The 14,096-nt window shown below is 36.9% G+C and overlaps 1 protein-coding gene across 1 annotated transcript in view; it reads right to left on the bottom strand.

The window, feature by feature from the left end:
- Window positions 1-1,795: 1,795 nt before the first annotated feature.
- fanca (FA complementation group A) overlaps window positions 1,796-14,096 on the bottom strand; it is a 34,320-nt gene continuing 22,019 nt past the window's right edge. The window contains exons 23-42 of the mRNA XM_030137328.1: window positions 13,902-13,972; window positions 12,925-13,024; window positions 12,557-12,744; window positions 12,382-12,472; window positions 11,190-11,387; window positions 10,503-10,576; window positions 10,288-10,416; window positions 10,052-10,130; window positions 9,452-9,627; window positions 8,655-8,760; window positions 8,509-8,568; window positions 7,476-7,580; window positions 6,546-6,661; window positions 6,258-6,408; window positions 5,485-5,547; window positions 5,096-5,189; window positions 4,910-4,985; window positions 3,211-3,361; window positions 3,035-3,133; window positions 1,796-2,369 (exon numbers count right to left, since the gene is read on the bottom strand). Coding sequence (XP_029993188.1) covers window positions 2,271-2,369; window positions 3,035-3,133; window positions 3,211-3,361; window positions 4,910-4,985; window positions 5,096-5,189; window positions 5,485-5,547; window positions 6,258-6,408; window positions 6,546-6,661; window positions 7,476-7,580; window positions 8,509-8,568; window positions 8,655-8,760; window positions 9,452-9,627; window positions 10,052-10,130; window positions 10,288-10,416; window positions 10,503-10,576; window positions 11,190-11,387; window positions 12,382-12,472; window positions 12,557-12,744; window positions 12,925-13,024; window positions 13,902-13,972 — 2,226 coding nt within the window. The 3' untranslated portion in view covers window positions 1,796-2,270. The remainder of the gene's footprint in view (window positions 2,370-3,034; window positions 3,134-3,210; window positions 3,362-4,909; window positions 4,986-5,095; window positions 5,190-5,484; window positions 5,548-6,257; window positions 6,409-6,545; window positions 6,662-7,475; window positions 7,581-8,508; window positions 8,569-8,654; window positions 8,761-9,451; window positions 9,628-10,051; window positions 10,131-10,287; window positions 10,417-10,502; window positions 10,577-11,189; window positions 11,388-12,381; window positions 12,473-12,556; window positions 12,745-12,924; window positions 13,025-13,901; window positions 13,973-14,096) is intronic.

Genomic DNA, 14,096 nt, shown 5'->3' with positions numbered 1-14,096 from the left:
TTTATCTCAAATCAGCATGAACAGGATATCTTACAGATGTATAGTTTATAAACAACCATCTCTGAGGTATTTTGGAAGCAAAAATTCCAATTTAAACCAAACTAACCAATGCAATGTTATTCATCACAATATAAAACTATATTATGACATTTGTCATTATTGTTTTGTGTCCCAGAATTAAACACAAGCCTGATGAGTGGAAAAAAATCCACTGTCAACAGAGCTAAGAGATGATGCTTCACCATGGCAACAGGAAATCCAGAGACAGAGCTCCCATGTTAATTCAGCAGAAGCAGAAGTATATGCATGTGAATGTGGACTCGTTTGGGAAAATAATTATCAGCCACAGAGATGGAAATCGAATGGAGTGGAAAAACCCAGGGTATCTTAACTCATAAATAATCTAATTAATTCCTTTTAGTGCTTGATGTTCACATCGATTTCCTTGGCTGATTACAGATCTAGATGGTGGTTATTTCTTTAGCTCTAACTTAATCAGACAGGAATAAATGTAGGAGGCAGAAAAAATAGAAATGCTGTCTCATACGGTCTGTTACATGAGTTCAGATTCTGCAAAAATGGCATCTTCAAACTGAACTGAACATGGTTAAAATGTAAAAATACTCATTTTAGCTGCAATATTCACATCAACCTGTACAGAATAAGCAAGTTTCCCCTCATTTAATCATCTGTTTTGTATTGGTCAGTCCTAGACATAGCTGCTACAAAATGATTCACTGACAGTTTCCATGTGAAATGCAAAGGTTTTACCCTCAGAGTGAAAGTCTCTCTCATCTCAGGGTTAATTTCACTAAACCATCATTCATAAACAGACTCCTGGTGTTTGCATTTCCACCAGAGGAGCTTCTTCAGGAACAACAAAGCTTTGAACCAACTCTGAAGTGGACTTCCACCACTGGGTCAAGGGTCAAATGTTATCTCCAGGGACTTTATTTTACAGCTCTGATTACAGTGGACTGATTTTTAGGTGAAGATCTCTGCTACGAACCTGACTTGACACTTCCTATGGATCTAAACAGACATAACAGTCTAACATAATCTTAACAGACTTAACTCATGACCATAATAACTACATACTGCTGATCCAAGTCCTATAATGCAAGGGTGTCAAACTCATTTTAGTTCAGGTTCAAGTGGGTCAGACCAGTAAAATAACAACATAATAACCTATAAATAATGTTTCTCTATGTTTTAGAGTGGGAAAAGTAAAATTACTGTATGAAAGTGTTTACATTTATGAATTATCTTTTAAAAAATATGAATATCATAAACAATCTGATATTTCTTATGATAAATAAGTGCAATTTTAACAATATTCTGCCTCAGTTTATCATTTAAACATGTACATTACAACTTACAGATCACAGTGGCTCTACAAATACACTAAACATTTAATAACAGGCAGAAAATTAATAAAAATGCACTTCTACTAAGACATTTCAGGTTGTTCATATTTGTTCAAGTTACTCACATTTTTTATGAAAGGATAGTTTTTAAATGTAAATATTTTCATGTAATCTCATGTTTTTATCCAATCCAACCCACTTTATTTATATAGCACATTTAAACAAGAACATTTCCAAAGTGGTGCACATCATAGAAACAATAAAACAATTAAAAGAAATATTAACAACAATAAATAAGTACATAGAACTACAACAATGCTAAAAAGAAAACAATAAAATCAAATAGTCAAAAGTACTCAAATTAATAAAAATAAATAAATAAATGAAAGACACAGAGGACCACACTAAAACAAAGAAAAAACGTAGGAGTTGTCATTATTTATAGGTTATTATCATAGCATTTTACTGGTCTGACCCACTTTAGATCAATCTGGGTAGACTGTGGAACCTGAACCCTTGATTCCTAATTCATCCCATTGGCCAGATTGGACCCTTTGGCAGGCCAGTTTTGGCCACGGGCCACATGTTTGACACCCCTGCTATAATGCAATATTCTTGTAACCTATCGTAAGCATTTATTGTGTGCAGAATGAATATGAACATGCAGTTTGAGTTTTGAGGCCATTGTGTTTATTAAGTTATTCCAATGCTAGAGTCTCTGTGTTGTAAATGACTAAAGGGCTTCAGATGTACATGTGTAAAGTCCTGTGTGTGCTCTGTACAGAAGACTTTGTAAATAAACTGCCAGTTCTTTTTCTTACAGAGTTGATGTATATAATATAATGTAAGGTGTGTAGTGAAATGGGGTTGATACAGTCAGAAGCTGCAGATGGAGTCAAAGGTTCAGAGGAAGTCCATCTCTGGGCTGAGGCTGTGAACGTCCAGGTGAACCGAGAGCGCTGATGCCAACTCTGGGTCCAGGTCTGCACACTGGGTCTGCAACTGTGGACCACAAGAGGCCGGGGGGGACAGGTTAGGTTTAGGGGTTAGGTTGCTGGAAAAAGTTGAAAATCACCCTTAAAAGTGCTTGAATTTGACCTTGTATGAACCCTGATTTGGACTGAATTTATATTTATTAGTGACTCAAACTTGGTAAATTTGGGAAGTGTTTTACTTGTAGACCAGTGTTTTAGGTTTAAAGCTATTTTCCAAGTGCAGAATTCATTTCTAGTCTTTACATTCTGAAGAATTACCTAGTTTTAGGTTCATTTTTACTTAAACACATTTAAACACTTTTAGTTAAACAGATTCACTTGAGTTGTGTGTAATTGGAGGAGGGTAGGAACATATAAGTTTATACTTCAGCCTACTCCTTTTCAAACTTGGCAAGAAAAGCAAATATAAATGTGCCATGTGAGAACTGTGAATGTTTAACATGTTTGAAATTTTAGATAGATAGATAGATAGATAGATAGATAGATAGATAGATAGATAGATAGATAGATAGATAGATAGATAGATAGATAGATAGATAGATAGATAGATAGATAGATAGATAGATAGATAGATAGATAGATAGATAGATAGATAGATAGATAGAACTAATTAACTGTCCTCTTTCTGCCACTGAGTTCTCCTGGTGTTACTGCAGTGAAAGCTGTACAAACCTGACGGAGTTGACTGGAGGACAGTCCTGTAGGGGACATCTGTGAGACGGTCTTCAGGACAAACCTCTTACTGTGGCTCAGTATCTGCGACGGCGCCATCTGACAGGACAGTTCATCTGTTTTAACTTGATAACATTGTCACATGTTTACCTGTGGTCACCTGAGGCTGTATTCACCTGATTCTTACTGGACTCAGTCACTGGTGAAGGTGTGTGTCCATCCAAAAACAGCTGGAGCAGACTAATGTAGCAGAGGACGGCTGTGTGGACGAACCCAGGACAAGAGGACGCTCTGTGAAGCAGCTCAGAGCTCTGACCACACAACAGGCTGAACACATGGACACAGAAACACATGGACATGTCATTAGATTCAGAATCTGCAGGTTGGGAGTAACTTCACAGAACATCTACTATCAGTCTGCTCACATTTAATTCTGAACCATATGATGCTCCTTAAAACATAAAACACTACACTTAGAGACTTTGTGGGACCAATGGAGCTGATCACTATCATATGTTTTGGAATTGTCAGGTCATCAGAAACTATTGGCAGGAGATTCACAATCACATCAACAATACAAATCAACGAAACAAATTCTCCTTTCAAATGTGAAATGTATTTGGGTGATATAGTGTGTAAAACTAGAATAGTAATGATAAGAAATTACTAAATATACTATTGGCAACAGATAAAAAGACCATTACAAAAAAATGGGTGAAAGTAGAACCCCCCCCCCCCCCCGATCGATAAATGGTTGGACATTACATATGAAATTTATATTATGGAAAACTTGCCCAAAAGCAAAAAGATTTGGATTAAATGGACTGAGTGTGTAAAACCAGTACGATCTAAATTTGTATCTATGTGTGTATGAGTGTATCTATGTAGAATTCTTTCTGGGGTTTTTTGACTAGGATGTATTTTCAGTTCTCATTTATTTATTCATTTTCCTTTTGAGGTATCATCTGGACAATAAACCACCCCTCCCTCATGGTTTTGTTACGCCAGTGTTATTAATATGTAAAAACACTGGAAAAGGATCTTGTAAATGCTTTTGCAGATATGGATGCAAGTGTATTTACATTGCTTTTTCAAATAAAAAGAGAATTAAAAAAAAAAACCACTACATTTGTCTTATCAAGGAACTCAATTGTACTTAACCTTCTAGTACCCAGGTGAGCATATTATGCACACTTTCCACTTCATGTTATAAAAAGTCATATTATTTTTCAGTTTGTATTTGGTCAGAATTCAAAAGTTCTTCATTTTCACCTTATTTTTTAACATATTAACCAATGTTACTGTAAATAATTGACATATGCCAGGCTACAAAAATCAAAAATAACTAATCTAATTATTATGTAGTATACTGAAAAAAATATGGTCAAATATGACAGTTATTGAGTATTTTTGTTTATGGTTCAAATTAATGAAAAACAAAAAAGCAAAAAAAAAAAAAAAAAGGAAAAACAAACTATGAAAAACATTTTGACATTATTATGACACTGCGCAGATTACTTTATTATAATTACTAATGTTATTATTACACTATATATATTGTTCATATTATATTATACTCATTATTACTCATTTATTATTATTACTACTTTAATTAACTATATTTATTATTTCTACTAGTACTTTCTAATGTGCAACTGCCTGTTTTTCACTACTGTTTTTATAGTTATTGTTCTTACTATTTGCTTAAAATACTTATTATATGTGTGCATTCAGTGTTGTGCTGATACTGGAACCTTAATTTCATGAGGGATCAATAAAGTTCTATCTAATCTAATCTAATAATTTTAATAAACATTTTATAAGCCCTTCTTCCACATTAACTACCACTGACTTCAACCTTTACCAGTAACTGACCTGTAGAAAGCCCAAGGCATCAGTCGAGCAAACTCATCTGGTGTCACCATAGCAACCGCATCATAAATACCTCGCTCTGGAGTTATGGGAAAAGATAAAGTGAAAATAAACCCCAGAGAGAAACCACACCGACACTATGAGCCCATGTTGACTTGTACTTTTAGAAGCAGAACGTATAACCTGTACCGGTAGATTTAAAGATCAACAGCCAGTCATCAGAGTCCACCAACGCATCCAACAGGACTGAACACTGAGTCTCACATGTTTGGCTTCGTTTTTCCTGCAGAAACAATCATACACAAAACAACAAGGGTGTCCACATATGCCATTGATTCTGTACTTTGATTAAAGCTTCAACTAAACAAACTAGAGTAGTTTCAGCCTTAAATAAATGTGTAAACTTTAGACTTTTTCCACCTCTCCATGATTTTCATAGCAAAGTTAGAGCACTTTAATTTACTTTACTATGTGTGTAAATCAAAAGATGAAATTTTACTGGATCTTATTTGAGTCACTGCATGGTCATGTAGAAACTTGTGCCGATCTGTCTGTGTCTGTGTGTACATAAGGATTACCTGAGGACACAGCAGGGCTGACAAATACCGATTTACACTCAGGAAGAGGAGAAAAACCAGCACCTGGAGATGAGACATGACAGCAAAGAGAAATAAAATCAAATACGACAAAATGATTAAATGATATATAATAAATGTTTCAAATGATCCTGTTACTTTCTTTCATTTTTAGCTTTAGGAACTACACCACGGGGACAGAAGTATTGGGACACGCTGAATTTAGGTGTTTCTTTTCTAACAGGGGTCTGGGATACAAAACAATAATGACAATCATGACTTAAGAGAAAAAAATCTCCCAGTAAACTTTAAGGAAATTGATATTTATATCCCTAATCATCCTGAACTGGACATCTTACAGCTGTAGCCATGATGTGTCCCAATATTTTTGTCCATATAGTTTATAAACATCAATATTTCCTTTTAAAGTTTAACAGGAGATTTTTCTTCCTAAGTGAGATGTGAAGAAAGTAGATGGTTAGTTGTGGTAGAAAATTAGTATCTACAGTCAGAGCATGAAGAATATTTTAGAAATTTGGAGGTAGAACATTCAAAATCATAGTCATGGATTTAAAAAAAAATAATGTTGAGTGAAATTAAGTAAAAACCATCTCTGTGGCATTTTGGAAGCAAAGATAACCATTTAAATCAAACTAACCAACTGTTGCACCCCCCCAGGGTCATTAGTTCATTTCAGCTCATAATGAAACACTGCCTCAGTCCACAATGAGGTTAAATTGTGTTGGTGTTGATCTTTTTGACGTATGCATCATCACCTGCTGCTGTTGACCATCTCTCTCTGTTTGCAGCCTTTCAAAGTTGCAGCTCTTCTTTTCTTTCTCACAGCCTTGTAAGGCACGCTGCAGGCTGGCAGCCAGCTGTAGGGGTGGAGCTAACGGCATCTGAGTCACCTGACCCCTCACGAACCTACAGACCCATCAGACACACACTCATCAACACACAATAAAAACCCAGACAAACTAAACAAGACTCTGACGTAGAAGCAGAGGGGGTTACACTGGAGCTGGATCACAGACAGTGACAGGGGGAGGGGTGGGTTTTACCTGGAGGCCCAGAGATGACAGTCGATGAGGAGCTGCAGCTGGTCCGGCACACGCTCGTCATCACCCAGGCGACGCCACAGTGACAACAGCAGTGGGTTCAGATGATCCCACCAGTGCTGCACAAACACAAACACACACAGAATGGATTGTCTTCTGCTCACATTTGAGTACATCACTTCCATTTTCTACCATTTTAAATGTGTATACACATGTGCAGATGTAAAATAAATTAAACAAATCAGATTAACCTGTGAAATCCTGTGGCTTATATCTTTACTTTTTTACTTATATTTTTATCCTTACTGATTGAGTATATTTATTATGTATTTATGTTATTTGTTCGATTAATGTGTACTTGTGGGAGGGATGGATGGATGGATAACCTGTATACATGCATGAAGACATTGGAGTATTGGGGAGAAATCCAGGTGTGTTAATCTAATTTCTCATAATCAGATTACTGCTGTCATCTGATAACACATATCAGATTATACTGTTTACACGATCACTTAAATAATCTAATAACTCCAGAAATCGGATAATGATTGGAGTATTCGTGTGCATGTAAACAGGCTCGGGGACAGTGAGCAGAGGTGAGTTTGTGTCCACTTTACACCAGCTTTCTACAGACAGTATCTGCACCGGCCAAACTGTGGAGCAATCCATGCTGGTCTTTTGAGAATTACATAGTTTTTGCAGTGAGGCTTATTTGCATAAAAAGGGGCTGATTATGCACAGTGTGTGAATATTCTCCAATTTACACTCATGCAAATAACACATGCACAACACTGGCACTATCTGCCTGGCAGCACATTCTGGCATGAATTCCAAGTTTTGCTGATGGAGGAGTGAATGTAAAACCTGTTCGTTGGATTACACTGCAAAACATAAGTCAAAAAGGTGATTATTCATGTGGAGAACAGACAGTACCACAGTGGAGACCAGGAGTAGAGGACAGCCCACACTGATCTGACACCAGGCCCGGTTAAACTCCTCCACTGGACGCCCACAACGAACACTGGCACACAACAGCCCCTGGAGACGACACACAGTTAGTGAACAGTCAGTAATCACACAGGAACAAACCGCATTTACAGCAGGGCTGTCAAACTCATATCAGTTCAGGTTCCACATTCAGCCCAATGTGATCTTAAGTGGGTCGAAAGAGTAAAATAAAAGCAGAATAGCCCATAAATAAGGACAACTCCAAACTTTTCTCTTTGTTTTAGTGCAAAAAATAACTCTGAATTCTGAAAATATTTACATTTCCAAACTATCCAAACAAGAAAGATGTGAATACCCTGAAAAAAATGAAATTTCTTAAGAAAAATCAGTGCAATTTCAACAACATTATGCCACAACTTATCATTTATGCAAGTGCATCACAGATCAGACCAACAAAGGCACAAAACATTTAGTAATAGGCAGAATATTGTTAAAATTGCACTAATTCTAAGACATTTCAAGTTGTAACAGTAAAATAATAGCTCAGAAATATTTTTAAGTAATGACAACACCAAATTGTTCTCTTTGTTTTAGTGCAAAAAAAGTAAAATTACAGCATGAAAACATTTACATTTACAAACTATTCTTAAACAAAAAATGTAAATAACCTGAACATCCCTGAACCTGAAATTTCTTTAAAAAAGTTCAATTTTAAAAATATTATACCTCAGTTTATCATTTACACACGTTCATTACAACTTACAGATCACAATGGATCCACAAATACACAAAATATTTAATAACAGACATCTAGAACTGAAATATATAGTATTTAACTTAATAAACAACAATTTGTCAAGACTCAGTGGCATCCTTGACTGTCAATGTGTTCTGAGTAATTTTTGCACTTTGTAAATTGATCCTGTGGGCTGGATTAAACACTTTGGAGGCCTGGATCTGGCCAGCGGGCCGTATGTTTGACACCCCTGGTTTACAGTTTTACTTCAGTTTTTCTCACTTTCAGGAAATGTGCTGTTAGATGGCAGGACAGCAGACCGGCTGGAGAACACACCCTCCTCTGATGGAACAAAGATAAGACATGAGAATTCTGAAGACTGATTAATTAAAACTGATCAGTGCTTACAACACTAATGACCAGCTAACCTGATGCTGGTTGACATGTTCAACCAGGTGAGTCCAGTCCAGAGTCGTCCTCCCTCCTTCAGTCTTTACTTTAATGAACAGTACAGCAGGAAGACTCAGCAGCACTCTGAAACACACACAGGTCATCACACAAGTCAAGTTTTATTTGAACTGAATGATCAGAATATCTGCAAAAGAGCAAAGAAATGCAAGTCTATGTCCATCTACAACAGAAGTGTCAAACATGCGGCACATGGGCCAAAAGCGGCCCTTCAAATGGTTCAATCCAGCCCACAGGATGAATTTGCAACATGCAAAAACTACACTGAAGATATTAACAGTTAAGGATGTGTATATTTATATCTTTGAATATACATAACAAATATAAATAAAAGTAAAATACTATCATAATAACACTTAAACAACTGACTCCAAATTTTCTTCTTGGTTCAATATGACAAAATATTACATTATGCCTATAAATAATGACAACTCCAAATTTTTCTATTTGTTTTAGTGCAAAAAAATAACATTTAATTATAAAAATATTTACATTTACAAGCTATCCTTTAACAATAAAATGTGAATAACCTGAATAAATATGAACAACCAGAAATGTCTAAAGAAAATTAAGTGCAATTTTAACAATATTCTGCCTGTTATTAAATGTTTTATGCCTTTGTAGATTTGATTTGTAATAGAGTATTGTTAAAATTGCACTTTTTTTCCCTCAAATAATTTTTTTTTTTTTTTGTTTGGAATGTTTGCAAAACCGTTTTAGTAGTAGATTTCACAGAGGTAGGGCAGTGTGTGTTCACCTGTTCCATGTGTGCAGAGTGCGTTGCAGACTGAGTTGTGCGCTGATGTTCTGTGAACCTGAGTCAGTTATGGAAGAGAGCCTTTCAGACACGAACTCGAACAGGAAGTCGCACAAATCAGCTCTGCCTCTGAAGCCACCAGAGAGCTCAGTCACCTTCATCTCATAGACACACTCCTACAAACAAACACAAATACACACTGTAGATATAGATAACATGAAACTTTACTGATCCCACAATGGGGAAATTCATGATTAAGGTAGCAACAGGATAAAGTGCAGAGCAAAAAAAAACATGCATGCAGCATAAAGATCGTGCAAAAAACTGACAACACAAATACAAACACTTATTTTTCTAAAGAAATTTCAGATTGCTGGGGTTATTCACATTTTCATAATGTAATTTTACTTTTTTTCACACTCAAACAAACAACAATTTGGATTATTATTTATAGGTTATTATGCTATTATTTCACTGGTTTGGGGTACTTTAGATCACATTGGACTGAATGTGGAACCTGAAATAAAACACCCCTGATCTACACAGTTCAGACAGTGCCATAAAAACTTAATCTGCACATACAGAGTATACATTACCCACCTGTAGTCTGGACAGGATGTCTGGAAGACAGGTTCCTACATCTGACACTCTGTGATGTAGCTGTTCCAGACTTTGATCACTGTCAACAACAACAATATCACACCACAATATTAGAACTGACGCAGAAAGAATTCACCAGGAATTTTCTGACTTTTTATAGACTGAAAGAAAGAATTTTGATTATTGGTATCATAACATGACATCTATAAATAGCCTTTTTTTGTTTTTACATTAACCTTAAGTTCTGGTCCATGATGGCATTGAGCAGATGAGAGCAGAGAGTCTTCACATCTCCTCCACAGCCTCCCTGTTCCGCTGGACGCCTCAGGTACAACTCCAAACAGGCCCACTGCTGGTATTCCTGCCTACATCCACACACACAAAGGTCTACACAAGGCACAGTACAGATGGCTTCTACGGTGGTGGGTGTGGATTTGGGTGTGGGTCTCACCGCTCAGGGTCGGACAGGGCATCTTCACTTCTCTGCACTCTGAGCTCATTCCTCAGCCATTCTGAAAATGGCAACTTGACAAAAAAATTGTTGGTTTGAGGATGTCAAAGATACCAAGGCATCATGTCCCCTGTGTGTTGTTTCATTCATGTAGGTTGAAATCAGTCTTGATGTTATGAATGTGCAAAAATGCAGTTTAAATTGTGTATTGTATCCTGTGTGCAATGTTTGTTTGTAGTTGTTGTCAATTTATGTTTCTTCTTCTTCTTCTTATTATTATTATTATTATTATTATTATCATTATTATTATTATTATTATTATAGTATAGTTGTTGTTATTGATATTGTCTTGTAATATTTCTTATATGTGTATATTCAGTGTTGTGCTGTTATTGGAACCTCAATTTCCTGAGGGTTCTGCATGAGCGATCAATAAAGTTCTATCTAATCTATTCTAATTGCAAAGTAACAAACACAGAGTAAAAAGTACATATGTAAAAATATAAGGAGTGAAAGTTGTCAGAAAAATAAGTACAGACAGATGAAAACTCTACCAAAGGACTGTAAAAAAAAGTATTTGTACTTCATTACTTCTTACCTCAGCTCTTCAGTGAGGTAACTCCGTCATTCAAAGAAATAAAAATAAACATCCCAGTCCCCGTTCCATTTAGGGGACAAACATCCTACCTGATACTGTGGTTGGTGTTGGAGCTGTTGAAAGGTTGGATGCCTCCACAGATGCAGAGCTGTCCTCCTCCAGGTGCTGCTGCTGTCTGTGGAACTTGACCACAGGAAACAGACACTGTCCTCTGGAAACTCATCCTCAAGAGAATCAGCGGGGGACCCTCGAGCTTCAGGCAACAGTCGTGGGATAAGGTATAGGAGCTAAACACACAGTTACATGTAGAGTTAATGTTAAGCAAGAGAAGGTCTGCTCCTCGCACAGAAAGATCAGGTCACCAAGGCTGTGATAGTTTAGATTTTTTTTTTTTAAATTATTTGGAAGTTTATATTTAATTGTTTAACTGTTGTTGATTAACTTATAAAAATATCAGGTTACAATATGATCATATGGAGTCTTTTTTGGGGTAATATTGGATATGGTACTTTCTTCCCGCTTTTTACTGCCATGATGTTAGGTAGATTATAGATTTATGGATTAATAATGGATGGAATAACCTTGCAGAGGACATGACAATGATCTGACATAAATTACTCAAAAAACTTTTAAAGTACATACAGGAATCAGTGTTCAGAGCAGACAGGAGAAGGAATCATCATCATTTACATGTTGACTGACAATTCCAGTTTGACAGTTTTCTCCTTTTAACTCACAAAAAAGGCAAAAAAAAAAACAAAAAACAAAATGTGATGTTTTCTCTCATTTCTCTGTTTTCCCTGACAGTGTGAACAGCACATACAACATGGAATCTAATTTTTTCAATTCTGATCTGGGCCATTACTATTTGTGGTCGTTCAGATTCAGACCTAATCTTTTACAAAACAACCTCAGTCTGAACAGTCAGTTAAAAATTATTATCATAACTCTGCACTGCATTCATAGTTGTAATGAGCTCAGCCTTAAACATGTAAGTATGCAGCAGTAAATGTAATGTATACATGAATGCAACGCTAATGTGAATTGAAACAATCATGTTGGTTTGAAACACAGTACTTTTACTTGTAGTGAAGTATTCACACAGTGTGAATAAGTACTTTAGTGAAGGACATGATCACACTGCGTTTGTGCATGTGGGTCAGTTCTGGACTGAGACCAGTTCCAAATCTGATTTGAACATGAATGCTAAAGGTGGTAGTGTTTAATTTTGAGAAAAACGAAACAGTAAATATGCAAAACAAATGTGGAACAGAGTGATACCTTCTTGTAAACACTGCTGTGAATGTATTCCTGCTGCTGAGGCATTGATTGCCCTCTGCAGATCCCGTAACACACTGCCGCCACACACAACCTGTAAAAACCAAGAAAACTGTCGGCTGCAGTTCAAATCAGAGCTGTACATAACTGTCACAGCTGAGTGGTCATACTGCCTCACCTGATGCAGAAGAGCATGTTAGTGTGTGTGTCACAGACCAGCATTGAACTCAGAGCCTCTACGATAGGTACTGGTTTGGGCAGGACGGGGGGGACCAGCTGAACCAGAGGACTGTTGGGGAGGGAGGCGTGGAGGTGGACCAGAAACACTGCCAGACCTAGTGAGTGGGCAGGACTTAGCAACGGCCCCTTCAAACAGACGAGGGGTGAGGAATTCATTTGTGTTATGTCTGGATTTCAACAGCCCTTTGATTATATTTTCCATTTTCCAAAGCATTGTTCAGTCCTACTGAGGTACTTTCGAATAAAGGAAACCAAATGACACCTAGAGGCACAAACAGCAGTGGAAATGAACCGTCTTTTATGTACCTGATGATGAAACAGGTCCCAGAGTCTGTGCAAAAGGCTGGAGAGCAGCTGTGTGTTACCAAGCAGCGCACTCACAAACCTGGAGGCCCACGGGCTTTGTCTGAAGATGCAAAAAAAGAAGGGTGAGTCACACAGAACATAGAACAAAGGACCTGGGTGGTGAAAGTGAAAAACCATTTCAAGATCATGTACAACATCACTGCTGGCCTTTTTATACTATACATTTAATACTAGCTGCTGCTATGTGATTATCCAAGAAAAAGATGATTATGGACAAAAGACTGAGAAATTCTATGAATTATGGCATTAATTTATTCAGATCATTGACTCTATCCATCCATCCATCCATTTATTTATTTATTAATTTAAGAGGTCGGTAGCACTCACCATGAATGAATACAGGTACAAAAGACAAGTAATAACAATAAATTAAAACAAACAATAACTCAGTAATAACAAAAGTGCAATTTTAACCTTTTTTAAAGTGCAATTTAGTTAAGGTAAATAGCATTTTAAAAACACGGGCAATGTCCAATAGACTCTCGCTGTCTTGTCCATAAGATGCAATGAAAAGCTTGGGGTGGCATGAGATCAGGTCTTTATTTTCAGTTCCAGTTGATGGATGTTCCAGGCAGAGGGGGCAGCAAAATGAAGGCTTGCTTCCCAGTTCAGTCTTAACTCTGGGTACATTCAAATATTACATTTCACATGTCCGTAAGGAATACTGGCTAGTGGTTCTTTGAGGAAATGAGGATAGGTATGACAGAACCAAACCAAGAGGAGCGTTATAGATTAAGATCAACCAGTGGGAAAAACCTCCACGAGTTCAAAGATGGACACTCAGCTTTACTATAGTTCACAGCAATGGCTGAGGCAACTACAACCAGTAATACAACATAATGCACAATGAGTAACAGTGTTCAAGGACTCAAATTACTGAATGTAAATCTCTGCTATGTTGGTTTGTAAACACTCACTTATTAGGAGGGTTTACCCTGGAAGCATCTAACAGGCACTGGCAGAAGTTTCTCAGGATGGTATTGATGACCTGAGGATACAAGAAGAAGGAGATCTATTATCATCAACATTTAGGAACGCAGATATATCAGCCTTGGTCAACTATAGGATGTCATTTCTCAGATGGCTCTGTCTGATGTTGATCTGTTTCACGA

This window comes from Sphaeramia orbicularis, chromosome 6 (assembly GCF_902148855.1).
Source record: "Sphaeramia orbicularis chromosome 6, fSphaOr1.1, whole genome shotgun sequence".
NCBI lineage: Eukaryota > Metazoa > Chordata > Actinopteri > Kurtiformes > Apogonidae > Sphaeramia > Sphaeramia orbicularis.
Note: the sequence above shows the minus strand (reverse complement) of the source record. Positions and strands in the feature narration are given on the sequence as shown.